At 33.1% G+C, this 18,471-nt stretch overlaps 1 protein-coding gene across 1 annotated transcript in view; it reads right to left on the bottom strand.

Moving 5' to 3' along the window:
- The window catches only part of LOC126836232 (protein trachealess), a 120,946-nt gene extending 103,510 nt beyond the window's left edge, over nt 1–17,436 (bottom strand). Inside the window, exon 1 of the mRNA XM_050569457.1 lies at nt 16,871–17,436. Coding sequence (XP_050425414.1) covers nt 16,871–17,121 — 251 coding nt within the window. The 5' untranslated portion in view covers nt 17,122–17,436. The remainder of the gene's footprint in view (nt 1–16,870) is intronic.
- Nucleotides 17,437–18,471: the final 1,035 nt, after the last annotated feature.

Below are 18,471 nucleotides of genomic sequence, written 5' to 3'. Positions count from 1 at the left end.
AAAAATATTATAATTTATATTCTTATGAAATGTTGTAAAACCGTGTCTTGAGTATATATACTATTGTAGTGCGAGCTACAATGAGGAATGCACAGGAACATACAGTATATCGTGTAAAGTATAGAGTTGAAGACAATTTTGCGTAATGGTTACGCTTTTTAATCACTAAGTACGTAACGCAAACATAAACCGCAGGCTATACTATATGAAACACAAAACCCGACGCGGTTTAGACAATATGTACAAATGTCTTGGAAAAGTCACGCTTATTCCATGTGTTATATTGTACGAGTAGTGTGTGGAACACGTCCTCGGTCCTGCGCTAGCTCGGCCACGTGCAAACGTTTAAGTATAAACTGTTATGGGATATCTTCTACGGGTGTAACGATTTTTCTTTCGTCAGGTTAAGAACCACTATGGGTCGCGGGGGGAGACGTCGTAAGTTGTAGAAATATTTACTACGAGTGTACACATATTATAATAACAGTGTATGCGTGTCGAGGCGGGTTGGAAGTTTGAACACCTTATATTACCTATGTATGTTTGTGTGAACGTATACACAGTACTTACGCGTGTATAGGTATATAACATCACATAGGAAAACCACCGGAGTCCGGAGTAGCGTCCAGCAGTCTGAGGAAAAAGAAAAAGAAACGCATCGCCTGTATGAACCTACCATGAAGAAATAACAATAATAAAAAAAAAAAATATTAAAAAAACAACAAAAATGTAATTATCGGTTGTGGCCGTGGACCGCAAATTACCCAGGACAGACGTTGGTGTACTCACACACACATTGCGCGCACAATGGTAAAATTACCTATACGATAATTATCGTATATAATATATACCGTATACAATACGAATTTCCCACCTCGAAACCGTAGATTATCGTAATCATTTCCCGACAAAGTCATTGTTTTTTTTTTTTTTACCACTTTACTTCCCTTCCCCAACCGACACATCTAGGACGTGACGGTTCCTTTCATTTGCTTGTCGTGACCGATCCGCAGGTGTACGAACACAATAATATACACGTCTAATAAACTAAAGATAATAATCCCGCATGGCGCATATCGAACCGTCAGATAAGTAGTTGAATATAATATTTTCAACACTAACCAAGAACGGTGACGCCGAGATTAAAGAGAACAACCGCTCCGATCACCATAGACATATATTATCATAATTATTATACTACTATGTTATTTGCATAATAATATTATATTTTTGTGTCTGCTGATCCTTTGATGGTATATCTTGGCAATGATAAAAAAAATTCGCGTCAAATTTATTAACTTTACATTACATTACTTATTTTTTTATTATTTTGTAATCCTCATGGGTTACTTGTTCTATGTAACTCGAATACGGACATTATACAAGGTGATAAAATTTCACCTTGTTTCAAAAGTTGCTATCAAAAAAACTAAGGGGGTAAAAACAAATAAAAAATGATGAAAAATTGAGATTACATTGCATAAAAACACTATGTAAAGAAAACGTGTAATTATTAATTAAACCCAGTGAGATACTAAGTGGTTCACGATAAGTTGATCACCCTGTATAACACAAAACGATAGACACAGAGTATTATTATTATTATGGACTTTAAACATTTATAGACGTTCGACATAAACATAATTAATTGTTGAAATAAATCATGTCTTATGTACATTTTATAATTATTATAGTTACATTTTCAGGCAATACTGATCGTTGAGTTATTTGGTGGCTTAATTGTGGCGCTCGAGGTACAATTAAAAACCATTTTCTGTTTAATATACAGCTAAACTGCACTACGACACGACCATATAGACAGATAATTGTCCATAGTAGGCCTTATAGCAACTGCACGCTAGATAGTCATCTCATCTAATGACGGTTTCTCGTTATCACTCTTACACGCTTTACGGAATATTATATGGGATGACGCTGTATAGCTACATAGCATCTATAAGAGTTTCGCAGAACTATTCGCGACGTACAAGAAAAAGTGGTCCGTGCACACGATAAATGATAGCTATGTAAGCGAATTATTATTGTTATCTAATAATTCTGTCGTGTGTACCATAATAACGGCGGCCGAGGCCTAAGGAGTTTTCAAATCGTTTTGCTGCTCTGTCGCATTCTGATCGTGTCCGCAGTTGGCTGTCCGTCGCGTTGCTGACAAACTATATGGTATACCTGCCTTCCTCCCTCCTTTTGTGTGCAATATCGTAAGAGTGCAATCTATAGTGCATATTGTTCGCCGGCGACCACCAGACAGACTGCACTATATAAGTATAGACGGCACGTTTCCAAGTTTAAAAAACATATTATTGTGTTACATAACTACAATGCTATCATTACACTTAATGTAAGCCACTAAAATTGCTATTAATATTACTTTCGCGATAACTTGTTCAGTGTGTTTATAAATGTGACAATTCAGTAGACGGTATATTGTTATGGCTCCGGCGTAGCTAGACAAGTGACTCGGAAAGTTCACATTCTTCAAAGCTACTTCAGGCTCCTAAAAAATACCAGCAACCATAAACTGGCGTAGCCCGAACATTTTTGGAAAGTCTGAACCAAATTAGTACCACATTATGATATTGTTTACATGAAATTAAATATACTTATTCTGAAAGCTAAATCAAACGAAAAAATGACGATTGCTTTCAATAAAAGCATTTACCCTTTTTTTGAAGAAAAAAAACTATACATTTTCCCTGATGAATTCTAACATTGAAAATGAAGTATAAAATCGGAAATGTCGTAGTAATAATTAGTACAAAAACACATTAATTCCATAGATAATAGGTATACGAAGATTTTATGCCTTTACTTGTACTCATATAGTGGTGTTTTCCGTGTTAAGGGGGCTCCATACAGACCATTTTTTCAGTCAAAACACATCATTTTCATTCCATCGTACAGGCCTAACCAGTGATTCGATAAGCAATCTAAAAACAGATTTGAATTTGTCATGAAGTTTACATAGGATCGGTCGAAGTACTTTTTTCAATTTTTAATTTTAACCCTTTCTAAATTTTATTTTAAAATATTGAAATTTTATAAAATGTTCAAACGTGTTTTATACATAGCAGGAATAAGATATCAAAAAAGTACGTCGACCGATCTCAAGTAAATTTCATGACAAATTCAAATCTGTTTTCATATTACTTATCGGATCACTGGTTGAGCCTGTGCGATGGAACAAAAAATGTATGTTGTGTTAACTAAAATGGCTTTTACTCATAGACAAAATGATTTAAATTAAAAATAATACCTTGAAGCTTATACAAATTAATCGGTAAGTTTATTGACATGGTCGAAATTTATTTAAACCAATTTTTTCTTAAATATTACCTATACAAAACTCCTTAAAAATGGTTTGTATGGAGCCCCCTTAAATATATAAAATAACGTCCATAGATATCCCTCCTCTTTTTTGCAATAAATTATTCTGCGAGACCGTGTATTGAATACATTGCGGTTGATATCACGTAATAACATTAAGACTTTAGAATAATATACATAATGCAGGTAAAATCCTGCTATATATAATATATATATATACAGGGGTACACACTATAATATTACAACTCCCGATCACGGTAAATTCCTGTACCGTCGATGTACATGAGACTGTATTATTATTATTATTATTATTATAGATATAGACACTAACCGAACCCTATAAACAGCGTCTGCACGGGGACCTGTTTTGGACGTCTCGTTTTTCCGTAATGGTGCTGCGCGCACATATGTCTGCAAAAAAACATCCCGGACACGAGTCTCTACATGCGCTTATGTGTATGTGTTTTTTTGTCATTTACCTCGAATTGTTTCCACTGCTTGATCGGTGCGCGACATCCCAAATAGGGCCTGATCGCGTTAATTACCGATAACGACCGATACGGCGGACGGGAGAGTAATTAAAAATCTGTGACAACCGTCGTAGGTACCTACTATAGAATTGAAATCTAAACGCAATAACAATGGGTATACGCGGATCCAATAAACCATACCAGCCGTTCCACTGTTGCGGGTAGTTTTTTTCAATCTTATTCATTTGTTGTCCGTCACAAATGGTAGTAGCGAGAGGAAAAGAGAGAGAGAGAGAGATAGGGGAAAGAATCCGGTGGTACGTCATTTACACATTACCATTTGCGGGGTTACCGAACGCCCGAAGGCGACCGACATGCGGTAAAAATCTTGTCCGGAGACAATTTTATTTGTTTTATTTTGCTTATTATTATTTTTTTTTTTTTTCATAATATTTTTAAGGTCACTTATTTCGTTATTCGTTGCACCGTCGCGTTTGGTCTGACGGATTCGTCGAGACGATGAAGATTTCACGACACTGCATGGGAAAATATTATATATATATATATATAACAAGTTCATACATTATATCATATGTGAATCATAAATATTGGCGTTAAACAACGCCGTCACTCACGACGTGCATTTGTACACTGGTATATAATGTATAAGAATATATTATTATATTGTATTTCGTGTATAACATTGGGCTGTCTTCGAATAGTAAACGCGCGAGTCCTTCGACGTGGAATTTGTGTTAACAAAATCGTTCTACGAAAATCAATCGGTACCCATAACGTTTCGTATAGATGCTGAAAAATAAAAAAAATGATAACTAATCGCCATTCTTATCTATTGGAACAAAAATTGTAAAAAGGAATTTTGTGTTTGTATTAATTATCCGGCCTGAGAACAAACTAAAAAGGATATAGGCATTCATAGGAATGGTTAGGATACAGAGCAATGGCTCTCAAAACGTCGTATATGACATAAGTAAAAGTGACGAATAAAAAATAATCTTGATGACTACAAGAAAAGAGTGGTTATGACCGATGAGTCCAGCCAGGTTTGATTTAAATAATTAAAACCGTGTCTATTCCTGTGCACATTAATACCGCCGCGCCGACCGATTTCGACTCAAGAGTTTACTGTTGTAAATATTATACGTTATAGGTGAACTTTAAAAATAAAAAATAAAGCCTCGTCGATGAAAATGTAGACTGCTTAGAGAACCATTTGGCGCGCGTTAACGGACGTATCACAACATTATAGCGTCTAAAACCGAAGTCGGTTTGTAGGTAATGCGGGTCGGTGGTAGGTTAAATCGCGTGTTAACGGCCTCTCTTAAGTCTCTCGATGGGGTGTCTAACGGTAGTAGGGTTACTAGCCGAGCAAAGGTCATTTCGAAGCACAGAATGGAGTTTTAAGATTCCCAAAGAGATCGTTGCGTTTTTAAAGATAATCTCGTTCTATTGTAGGTACACCAGCAGCTGCGTTGTGCGTTAAAGCTAAAATATACTTGTATAAGATGTAATAAATAATAATACAAATTTTAAATAATATTGAAATTACTCAAAAATTAATAACTTTTAGGAAACCTCGAATTTCAAATTTTCCAAAATCTAAACTATTACAACAGTAAATTGAATATGAACACTTATTTTTTTCCCAAAAAATCCTATAAACTTTGGTTTTAGTGTTTGAAAAATTCTAAATTTAGCTTTACTCTGAACTTATTTACTACGCGATAATAATGTGCAAAACGTAAGGTCGTCCTATTAGCTGTAAACTGAGCACGCGAAATTGCTGAATACGGATATGTTATTGTCTTGATCTCGATGAAATAATTAATTGCTTTTGACGATAATGTGTATTATTCTAACCGGATGAAACGATACATCCAACGACGGGCAACCAGTAACCACTGCAACTACTTATATTATTATGCACACGGCAGACGGTAAACAGTAAACACTGTAACAAAAAAATAACGGCGGCTTTTGCTGACAAGATAAAAAATTCACCATACATACCAACCTACCATAGATTTATTATTAATATAATATATATACACGTAATAGGACACGAGTTTTCAATTAAAGCCGAACGAGCAGCTCGCAAAGGTGTCGCCACCGTTTTGTTTATGCATAAATTATATTATTACTGTACATGTTATTTTATACTATAATGAAATTGATTTTTTTTTTTGCGGTGCAGATATATCACAGGCTTTTTTTTTTGCCCTAACGATTTAGGTTTCTTATAACATTATTTTATTATTCAAACGAATAACGGAACGGGAAAAATTTTAATATAAGCGGCGATCGAATTTAAGTATCGTTTTTTTTAATGACTGCGGCACAAGGTTTTTATGGTCCTATTAAAAACTCACTGGTGTATAAAAATCCGTTTGTAACAATAGTATATAAGTAGCTGATGGGTCGGTCATAAAAATTCATTCAGTATTCCATATTATTAGCCGTACAGAAAAGCTATGAATGAACCGCAACGGCCACCCTTGCTTAAAGTAAATTATGTTATATTATATACTCAGATGTACCATTAAATTACTAAAAGTAATAATTACATGGGTTTGTTTAAAGAAAAACAATTTTAGTGGTTAAAAAAATGAAAAAACCCATGCTGTACACAATTATTAATACAGTTGTATCTTGGTATTACTTGCTCGGCGATATATACCTGAGTCTTAACCCTATATTATAATATTATTTCAAATTGACCGGATACCCATAGTATTGTGTATTTTGTAATATTTTAATGACAAAATATTTCAATGTGCCTAATATCGATTTAAAAAAAAACTGATTATAATAAATAACCAACAATATTATTTAGTGTTAATAATATATAGAGCCTATACTCGTGGTCCGTACAGTATACTATTATATACATGGGAGAATAATAATAACGATTATCATACTAAAACAGGTTTATAAAATCATAACCCCGGTAAAAGTAATTTATCTATAATATGTACCTATAACGACGTGTATTGGCGATCGACCCACCGACAAAATAACTGCAATTAATTATTTATCGAACGAGAAGAGCACTTCTTTATAATGAATACAATATGTTGTTTTAATTAAAATGTTTTAACCATTATACTGTAGTTAAAGAACCGTGGAAGTAGTAATTATAAACGATAATTGTCATATTCAATTAAAGTATACAAATTAATTCGGATAAAGTGATTTAAAAAATCGTTTAAAGTACAATTTATTTTTGTAAACTTAAAGTTGTCAAATTTATCTTTATTCAAGCGCATCAGTTTCACCATGTTTTACAAGGCGTGTGGCACTGTTAACTAAAATCGATTTAATACTTTTTTTAACCACTCTAATGCATTTTATTTATAGAAAAATAGAATATCTTTACATTTTTATGGTTTTAATTTTAAGGCAAATAAATGTACAAACATTTTTCATCTCCTGAGAGGTAGTCCCAAATATAAATTACTAAATATTTGCTACTTATTAAACTACAAAAAATTGTACTTCAAATTTAGCTATAAAATTGCATAATATACTTACAATAATACTAATAATATATATTATTATTATATATTAACAAAATATAAATTCTTTAGCGTGTTTTTAATTAAATAATTTAATTAACTAAGCATTTTTAAAAAAATATTAATTTATCGATGAACTAATGAACTGCTTTTCATTTATGATGAAATTTATTTCCAAAGGTTTTAAAAAGCCGACAATTTCCATAATCAGCAGAAAAAAAAAATATCCAGTCCTTCGATCCTCCGACTTAAACCATAAATCACACTCTTAATGTCCTTGTATTATATTTTTATCTTTATTAACATAATATCTTTTCATTTTTTTATCTAACATCATATTATCTTGCATCGCAAAATAGCGGTATTTCTACTTAGTGAGCTAACCCAATCGGTATATTCTACAATATATTTTTCTTACCGCCCTAAGATCCATTAATATTAGATGGAAATAAATTGCTCAATGTCCTATTTATACAAAATGCTATTGAAATGTCCGCGGACTTTGAAGAATTTGTAACCCGCTGGCGGCGAATTTCTTCGCTCATTTCGCCCTAATAAATCAAAGATTGTCGACCATATTATATATATATATAAATACTTCTTGCAAGGGTTGTCTGTTTCTGTCTCTCTAACTCCCTAATAATTTAATAATTGTACTTATATGTATGCCGGGTAACAATGGTTCTATACACGCGGTCATATCACCACACATGCAATGTAATATAATATATAAATACCCGTCAATGTATGTATATATATATATATATATATATATCTGTATATATATATATTTAAAAAGCTTTTTGCTGTAATACCCGGGCAAAAGCTGCGTCGTCGGATGATTTGTGTGGAATTCGTGTCGGGTTTATTAGAGTATAGAGAGTCACCACCGCCATCTCTCCTATTCTTATATCCCTATCCCTGGCCCAGTGTTTCGCCCCTCGTGCCCGGCGTGTTCCAGTTGACTTCTGACAATCACTCTCCCGCCGCCGCCGCCACATTGTCCTCCCTTTGCACCGTTCTGGGTATAATTTACGACATCTAATAATAATCCCCCCGAAGTCTCTTCGCACTTTAGTTTTCACTCTCTCACACACTCTCTTGCTGCCTGCTCTCGTTCTTTTCTTTTTTTTCATTTTTTGACACCCGAAATTGCTTTGGATTAATAAAACAAGGCCGTGCGTCGCCGTACTAATAGACATTTAGAAAATCCCTTGGTCATGTGTAAGATATATTATTATATTGAACGTGAAACACACAAAACTAGATCAGACGTCTTCATAGTTTTTACTTTTTGCGTTTTACACAAAAGGTACAATAATTATAAATATCGCACAAGATGTGTGACATGTTTAATGTATTATATAATAATATATATGTACATATCATACAAGGGGAAATTAATATTAGCTTCCTATGCTTTTTTCTTCAATAAGAGCATTTAATAAAATGTAAATATAACATATCCAACAAAAATCCTAACAGTGAAAAAGGGCTAGACCCCATCCCAAAAAAGTCATCCTATCAAAGTAGTGATAGGTATCTACATTCTGGCCAAGTCGGCTATTTCTTTAGTTCATAACCTCACTTCACTTCCACTTTCATGAGCAACAATGCTCTTTTATTTGTATTGCTTAACACTTGGCCAGTTTGTCAAACGAAAAAAATAAAATTGATACCGTTAAAAAGAAGAGAACTTAAACTATAGGTTTTCTCGATTTTTACCAAAAAGATTTATTCAATTTTAAGCTTGATTTTATTATTTATATAATTCCAATTAACAAACACCTCAATATAGTAATAATGAATTGTGTAATGTTCTTAAAACAAGGTCATCCTTAATATGTCAGCACGTTTAATTTTACGGTAAAACACCCTCCTTTATGAAATCAGCACATATATATATATATATATAATGTAACAGAAAAAGAAAAAAACATTATTCTTCGTTAAATCAGATACAATGATTATATTATGATGTGTTTGGCCTTTTTTTTCTTTTATATGCATTTTATGAAAATTATTTTGTCACTTGATATCAACCCGCGACGGCCAGTCCATAATAATAATAATAATAACCGACCCGGTGTTTACCATAAACACTTGAAACGTGAAGTTCAGTGAGACAAAAAAGCGTGGCACTTAATTCTCAACAGGTGTCCGGGCATGATATAAATTTTCGGCGTACACGTTGTAGTCTACTAAAAGATGGGAAAAAACTATCGCCATGGCAATAACCGACGGTAATAATAATAATATCACCGTTGTTATTACAATCTACCAGTCACGGTTGACCATCAGATAAAAACAAAAGGGGACGAATACCCCTGCGGTTGTAGTTTTTTTCCAACCGATTATAATATAGTTTTTTTTTTTTTACTCTGTTCTACCGATTATATCTAGTCAACAATGAATATGTCAACACGAGCTATGTAATAATGAACGTATCAAACAACTAACTTGGGATATGTAAATTTTTACGCGATTAATACACAAAATGTGGTAAATGTGCATAATAATATCAACCCACTGGCACGGTGCCGCTACGCCAGCGGCCAGCCACTACTAAGTAGGTATATCAGTGATATTTGGCCTTCTTGATTTCGAATAAAAAATCATATCGAATTACGTCACTATTTCAAATACAAACATATTAACCTAATCGGTTTAAGTCAAAACACAAAACAATTGGAAACACGTGAAAATGAATTCTACGGTTTTAGTAAAAAACGGGTCTAGGCCTATTTTGGTCAATCGTTACATCAATTTAGTGTTAACGTTTTCGCCTCATTTATTGGCAACGTTGCTGCTACTTCAATATCCATTTCAGCTATCAAATTCTAATAAAAAGCACAATGAATATTTATATGTAATAATTTTAGTTTTTAAAACAGTTATTATATATTTTAAACATTACCTACCTAAAATGCTTGTTACTAAAATGAGATAGTCATCTATTTTGTATTTAATGTTCCCCATTTCGACCGTGACCCTCTGTCATCTTGCATTGTTGTATGTCATAACTTTTTTTTTTATCTAGGTTTCTGATTTTAAGCAAATTATACTCAATTATCACTTATATAAGTGTACATAATACAAGTTATTTTTTTTTTATAATTATAATTATATTAAAAAGAAACATACATTTTGTTAAAAATACCCCATGAAACTAATTATGAAAGTACCAGAATTTTGACGTTAATTTTATATAAACGCTGCAATCGAATAATATGATAGCGTTACTTAAATACTATACCATAATATTATGCCATATAGTGCCATTCATAACATTTAAACATTAGACATCAACATTGTATTAATGTACCTACTATTATGCCATTTTGTATTTAGACATAGCCTTTATGGGTTAGGTAGTTTTTTTTAAACAAACAATTTGTTTACTAGCCTTACTCAAATCACCCCCTATTATTTATGGTTTTTAGATCTGCACATAATTATAAATGTATAATTGACTTCTCGGTTATTATTTTTAAATTCTCATTTAGGAGTATAAGATATCATTTTGGCGCCAATTCGGCTGATGTGAATACAAAACAATCTCAGCCAGAGTCCATATAGATACTATAATCTATATGTTTATATAGATGTGTACATATGTAGTATGAGTATACCTATACATACTCAGATATATAGACCGGTTTCGCATGCTGGCGGTTACGTCTACGATGACCCTGCTTACGGTGCGGTAGCGAAGAACGTTCCGTATTATCTTTACTCAATCCAACGTTATATTATTATTGAAAACAAAACCTGTCAGTGTTTATTGAATTGGTTTTACTACCATTGAGAACAATGAAACGGAGGGGCAGTTGTCCTCAGGTTCCGACTATATTATAATGCAGTCAATTATTGGTATTGGCAAAATGTAGATAGGTATGTATATGTTTCTACGCTATTATTTATTTTTATTTTTTAGCTTTTTATCTTTTCATTCTTATATTCTCCCCCAGTCGTTTCCGTTTGTGAATGAGAGTGGTCTGATGCAGGTTCGTGTAAAGGAACAAAGAACACTTAAATATGCTGGAATGTGGAGCGACCGCCTGTCAACGGCCAAAGCTTGTCAATCTCCGGCTACCTTCGTGTGTATTACGACGGCGGTAGCAGCAACATGGGTAAAAAAAATTTCCTTCGCCCATTAATAGACTAAATTAATATATAACTATACGATTAATAAACGTTCAAAATTTATAACTGTGATAGATTCAACGTTGGTTGTTACTAATATATTTTCAAATTATTTTATCTAGAGGAAATCGCTAGTAAGTAGCAAGGCATCCAAACTGCGCTGCGCTGTTCAAGTGACAAGAACCAAAAAGATTCATATTATAAGTTAATCGTTTTTTTAAGCAGTTACCGTAAAATATGTGCAATTAAAAACTCAGTTTAATTGAAAATATTGACAGCTGCTGTTGGTCATTCAACTCTGCGTGTACCTATTTTTATTGTGGAGGGTTGGACTTACTTCACACAATAATTATTACACTAACAGTGTCCCAGACTTTTCTATATTTATATTTTCTTGTACGATTGTGTATTTTTTTAAGTATACAAGCGTTGACCGAGATTTCAACGGTTTTAAACTAATCAATACGCTTGGTACAAAATATATGTTATGTGAACGATGACTTTAGGATAATTTTTAATCATACTAAACGTAAAACGGTCATGCCTATCAATTATCTCACAATAACGAATTATCAACAGGTTTCTCTCGTGTTTACTGATGATCGTCGGCGGTCATTGAGATGAGATCAGAATAGAAGAAAAGTAATCATAATATAATGGTATGCACTTTCAGTCTTCTTTTTGATAAGACACCTTATACCTATACATAAAATGTGTTCTATATATATATATACATATAACATACTCGTATATCTTTTAACGCCCAGCGCCCTACGCTAGTTTATTTTTGTTTATGTTATACTTGTATTTTCTAGAGCTTTATTAACTTTTTAAACTTAAATGGTAACATTGTTTAATTACTTTTTTAAATTAAGAATAATTTGCTGAAAATGTTGACTAGACGTTAACCAGTTTTGAATAAATAGTTTTAACGTTAAGTTTAAAATTTAGGACGGGAAGAGGGGGGAGTGTAGAGTTATTTTTATCTGTGCCCATTGAGTATTGAACACTTCACCTACCGTCCTAAATTTTAATTTGGCGTAATGCGTTAAAAGTATCACTGCTATACGATATTATATAGATATATTTTATATATAACCCTAAACCTAATCATACTGAAGTCACATATACCTATGTTTAAAATATAAAAAAAAAATACAAGAGATCCAATTCGAAACACTTTTCAGTACCTATCCCTTCGAAGGTCGTCAAAGACATAAAATCTACCGCAACCCAATAATTTTGATAGGTACTGATCTTGGTAATACTATATAGGCTACTCCTTGGCTCCCACATCATCGGTTTGGTATAATGAAAAATAATGTATATACTATATCGTATCGGACCCTATTATCGAGTAGGAGGTTCTCAATAATATACCTGTACAAGCTGTATGGTGTGTATTATATACGTATATTATCTTTTAGATGATGTTGTAGTAAATAAAAAAAAAAAGAATAACAATTATTACTATTAAAGTATATTTTTTTTACCATTTTCCACTCGAGTCGTTTTCACGGTATATAAAAAAATATATTAAAAAGAGTAACGCGACTGGTTATAATAATATTATGTAGGTGTACTGCATACTATGTCTATGTTTAGTAGGTAAGTTCCATTTGTTATAATATACATCGAGTATCGAATAATACTATAAATAATAGTTGGCAAAAAACTGGTTTCCCGTGATGTGTTATAATCAAAATACATGCAGACCAGTTAATTAACTGCATTGGCGTTGGTGTTTTAATGTATTATAATTATGCCTTGTTCGTTCTCTACCATTTAGAGTTCTGTGTCTGTCTATAGTAATTTGGCAAATTGCTCGATCGAATTCGTCAAGTGTAAGATGGGCCCCTCCCATGATTAAATGTATCTCTAATCTTAGATAGATCTCGAAAAAACTAGGATTTAACAAACCAAACGATCGTCGGATCATAGAAATCGATTCGTAGGAGATAAAACGATCGAAATTAATTTTTTTTAAATCTTTTAATTTTTCTATTAACTGCTAACAGCTCTTAAAACATATAATTGCAAAATGAAGTACCTACAGCCTTTCGAGTCCTCGATGAATGTACCTACTTAAAGTCTACTTACTATCGAAATCCATTGTAACAAATGTTTAAATACGACTAACGGCCACACACACTATCTTGTTTTTATAAAAAAAACATCAGAGTGCTGAGTAGGAATAGTTTATACTATTAACATTTTAACATTCATGTATAGGTAATTTTGATAGCGATTAGACTAAATATTATGCAGCAATAAAATTACAATATAAAACCAGTTTTTACCAATGGCTAGGGATATCCATGTCATTGAAGTGAAATATTGAAAGACAACAAATCCCATATTCAACGTAAATAAATTATAATTATACATATATTATTGTATAGAAAATAAACGTTAAAAATATATTTGTTATAGCTATAGTACTTCAATGATTCTAAATATACTCACAATATTTTTTATTAATTAAGTTGGTTTACTTAAAAATTAAAAATTGTGTTGATAATCATTTTTGTATTATTAATAGTAATTATTCTTGAACAATATTTTTAAATATATTAATATTTATCGAATGTTTTGCTCTAAACCGTCACTACAGTTATTATTGTCAGTTTAATTATAATTTATTATTTTATTATTGTTTTACAAATTATATTTTGTTAATGAAGGTTTTTTTTAAAAGTAAATTTAAAAAATAATTAAAATAATTATTTTTTTCTTATTATTACACCTCTCACTATCGGTATAAGTAGGTACTAATGTTCTATTCTCGGTATTTATTCAACAGTAACTGCGACGGAATCTAAGAATTCAGTTGCAATATTAGGTATATTTTCATCTTAGTTACAATGCATTAGAGTACAGACTGACACGACAATGTAAATAAACTGTAATAATAATATCCCTATGAGAAAAGCGTGTAATTCATTACCAAATAAACCAAACGCTACGCAGTCACACGCATTTCCCGACTCCTATAAAAACAACACTGTACAATAATGTATTATGTCACCATTTTGATTTTCATGCTAGTTGATTGTTTAGATTAAAATTTAAATATAATATACATTTTTTATAATACCACATTGTTTCTCACAATCAGTAGGCATAAAATATCTAATCACCGAAACAGTGGCTTAATTTTTTTTAGATAATATATCGAAATATAGAAAATATGCATGACTGCATGGACCAAAAGGACGTTGATGTTAATTTCCGCGAACCGTAAAATGTAAAAATTATTTTACGTTCAAATAGATTTTTATACTAAAAGATCATGAAAGTAATTATTAAAATTCACATACACACAGCTCGATGATATATTTTGCTAATATTTTACATTAAAAAATTATATAATAGTTTTACAAAACACTTTTTTTTTTGTAAAATATGGTTTCATCACGTTGTTGCCAGGTTATCTCATATCAATAACACAAATGTTTCAATAGTATATTGCTTTTGAATATTGTAAATATTAAAAACTACTTTCAAAACGCCAAATGAATAATTTGTGTGTTTTACTAACACTGTTATATTTTTATTTTATTTTATTATTAGCCTTTATTGGGAAATATGATGGCTCGACAATTACAAATGCACTGTTATATAATATAACTGTCTGTTGTTTAAAAAATGTGTTTAACGTTTTTCGACCAACACGACTGTTGTTGTCAGATTTGTGCAATGAGAATTTTAACTACGAAAATTATAATAACAAGTTTAATAGTTTAAATGTAAATGTTGTTTTGTATACCTACCTACTATATTATCTATGAACGACTGTAATGTGCGCGACAACTGTAATGTGATGTTAACAGATAAAAAAATGAATTATAAAAAAAAATCGTCGTTATTCGGTACGTTTTAAATTTTCAATGGTTTTTTTCTTGTATCAAGTAATAACATATAATATATAAATCATATTTTTTTCATCGCAATACCTATATGTACTCTTCCCACACACGCAGCGTTGTCGGTATGACATGACTAGCAGTTGACAATCTTTTATTGTTTTTTACTTGAACAGTTTATTTATTACCGACATTCAGAAAAATAATACCTTTTTTTTTTTATTAATAACACATTGAGTATAATCGTGATTATGCGTACAATTAAAACCTTAAAGCCCAATTAATTTATTATTATTATCATTATTATACTTAATATAGTTTATCGCCAATGTGCTATTGATTCTTTTACGTCGGTTAATCGCAGGCCACTTGTTGCTTTGAATGTGCCTGTCGGGTGACGACGAAGGATAAACGTGTTCCCGCGGGACTCGGTAACATCGACTTAACCGGTATTGTGTTGGAGCAGATGAATATCTGGATTGACCCACAAAATAACACTGGCATTTCCCCAGACGTTTGTTTGTAAACATAGAAAAGATTCAAACATGCCAACAATGGAAAAGTGAATTTTCCCAAATAGAGCCGTTGAAATTTTATGAGCTTATAAAACGAATAATACCGCATTCGTATCACGTTACGAAAAGTTATTGGAAGTTACGGTATTTCCTCGGACACGGTTATTATTTCACTACAGGCATTAGGGCGCAGAAATATATACGTGATAGTGACAAATAGCGATCCGTTTAAAAAAAAAAACCTCTTAATTACTAATATATACAGCCGATACGATGGTAATATTTATGAGAAATAGTAAAAGTTGGTAAAAAGTCGTTGGTCTCTGACGAAGTGAAAGCAATATTTACCTAGTAGCATAGGCGAATGACAATAAAAGGAGACTGCAATTTTATAATTATAGATCGTGATCACAAACGAAGCTGCCATTATATCGCTATTAATTTCTTCGTTATACATCTGATCAAGTTATAATAATACCAAGCACAGTTTTTCGAACGGTTAATGGGCATAGTCTGCTATTTTCTAGCAGTTGAGAATATTTAATGAAGTAGGTATATACTATAGTTGTACGACAATAAAAATATACTGTATCGCTACTCAATAGCACACTGCATAGATAATTTTTGGGAAATTGAGTTACGTGACCAACACCTATATAGAAAGCCAGATATTTAGTTTTACTGTAAGAGGATTTTCAATGATTTAAGGCGTCATGAATTTTCAAAAATATATTGTTGTACAATTTAAAAATAAACGCATGATATACTCTTGTACTATGATCGACATTCGACCTGTAATATTCGGTAGGAAGTTAAAGACAAACAGCCATCTTCATAAAATACATGAACAGTTGTGTAGAACAAAAATTCGAATATTTTGATGTAAACCCAAAAATAAAAAATATATTGATGTTTAATGGAATTATAGAAAAACGACTATATTAGGTACCTATGTAACTGTATAAGAGCTAACGACTGTGCCAAGAACTCACCTGTAGTAAGGAAAAGGCTGAGGTACGTGCAGGTCCATTGGGGTGTGGGCGGAATGAGGGTGAAACCCGTTAGCCACGGCTGCAGCGGCCACGGCAGCCGCCGCCGCTGCGGGGTGGTGATGGTGATGATCCTGTCCACCACCACCACCACTGTGGTATCCCGGGTGGTGGTGATGATGGTGGTGGTGCCCAAGCACTGTGGCGGCGGCGGCCCACGGTGATGGACCACCACCGTCCAACTCGACGTGCATGTTTTTTTTACGGCTATCGCTATAATCCTTGTTTTTTTAAATCGCAGATACACACTTGAACACCCGCGATAAAACGCGTCACTATACTACACCGCCATAACAATAATATGTGTTATAAAATCACTGCGGATCGAAAACGCGCGTAAATTATTCACGGAGAAAAACTAGTCGTTTTAAGACCGACCAAACGGTTATTTTCAGAAGGTTTTGGCGCTAAAATTATCCGTCTCGAGAAACCCGAATGAAGCCATCACGGAAAATAATCGATAAACTGGTGTCTGTGCGCACGGACACACGGTGCAGTGGTGCAGCGGCTGGTACACGGCCGGCGGCAGCGCGTCATTGATAAACGGCCGCCGGTACAAGCCGTTCCCGGCGGCGTGCCGCGTACCGATGGGCGGGCCCCGTACGATCCTCCACCAGAACCATACGCTCCGCCCCGACGGTAAGTGCGGTGTGTGCGTGCCGTTACCTGCCAGTCGCGCCACATAGGTGTCCCGCTTACCTGTCGGTCGTCCGCGTGTCTACCACGGAAACGTTGCGTTGGGGGGACATGGCCGTAAGTGGGAGAAACGTGACCCCCCCGTCAGAAACACTACCGCACCCTCATGGTTCTCGCATTGTATTTACTTCTATCTTTTTAGCTAAATATAAACACGAATTGCACACAGAAAAGCAGGCATTTGAGTATGATACATACATGAATTTGTGTAATTAAAGTAATTATCGTGTGCGCCGTAGAACACGAGTGAAGACACGGGTACTTTTTATTAAGAGGGCGTCGCACCGCCCATTTTTAAGGAGTAAAGTATAGGCAATTTTTTACAAAATCCTAATTTAAAAGTTAAACTGTATATTAGTTCAATAACTAGGACTCTATTTTGGAAGTTAATTTATTTTTGGACTATGACAGCGTCCTTGAAGGCGATTTAAAAATGTTTTTTCATCTCAACTTGCTTAAGCAGACTGAAAATAACTCGATTAATTTTGGTTTTAGAGTAAAAGCACCCATTATAAAATTAAAAGATGCCCTCCGGAATATTGTTTTCTTTTATTTTTATAATGAGAGCTTTTACTCTAAAACCAAAATTAAGCAAGTTATTTTCAGTCTGCTTAAACATGTTTTTACCACTGAAAATCACCGGTGCGACGCTCTCTTAACACAATAATAAAAGGGTGCATAGTGTTGAAACAGCCTACGATAACGTCTCGTTGTCAAAAGTCAAACTTATTTTTATACTGTATGACGTTATAGTTTAAATTAGTCAGATGAATTTCTCTACATTACAATTCGTTAAGGCTGGATGCACCGTATAAGATTAACGCTATAGCTTATGCCTTATAACTAAG

The sequence above is a fragment of the Adelges cooleyi genome, unplaced genomic scaffold (genome assembly GCF_023614345.1).
Source record: "Adelges cooleyi isolate 19-005CV unplaced genomic scaffold, UGA_ACOO_1.1 ACOO_flye_CR_arks_rails_tigmint_CR_PRNA_23, whole genome shotgun sequence".
Taxonomy (NCBI): Eukaryota; Metazoa; Arthropoda; class Insecta; order Hemiptera; family Adelgidae; genus Adelges; species Adelges cooleyi.
The sequence above is the reverse complement of the archived record's forward strand: the minus strand, read 5'-3'. Positions and strand labels throughout refer to the sequence as shown.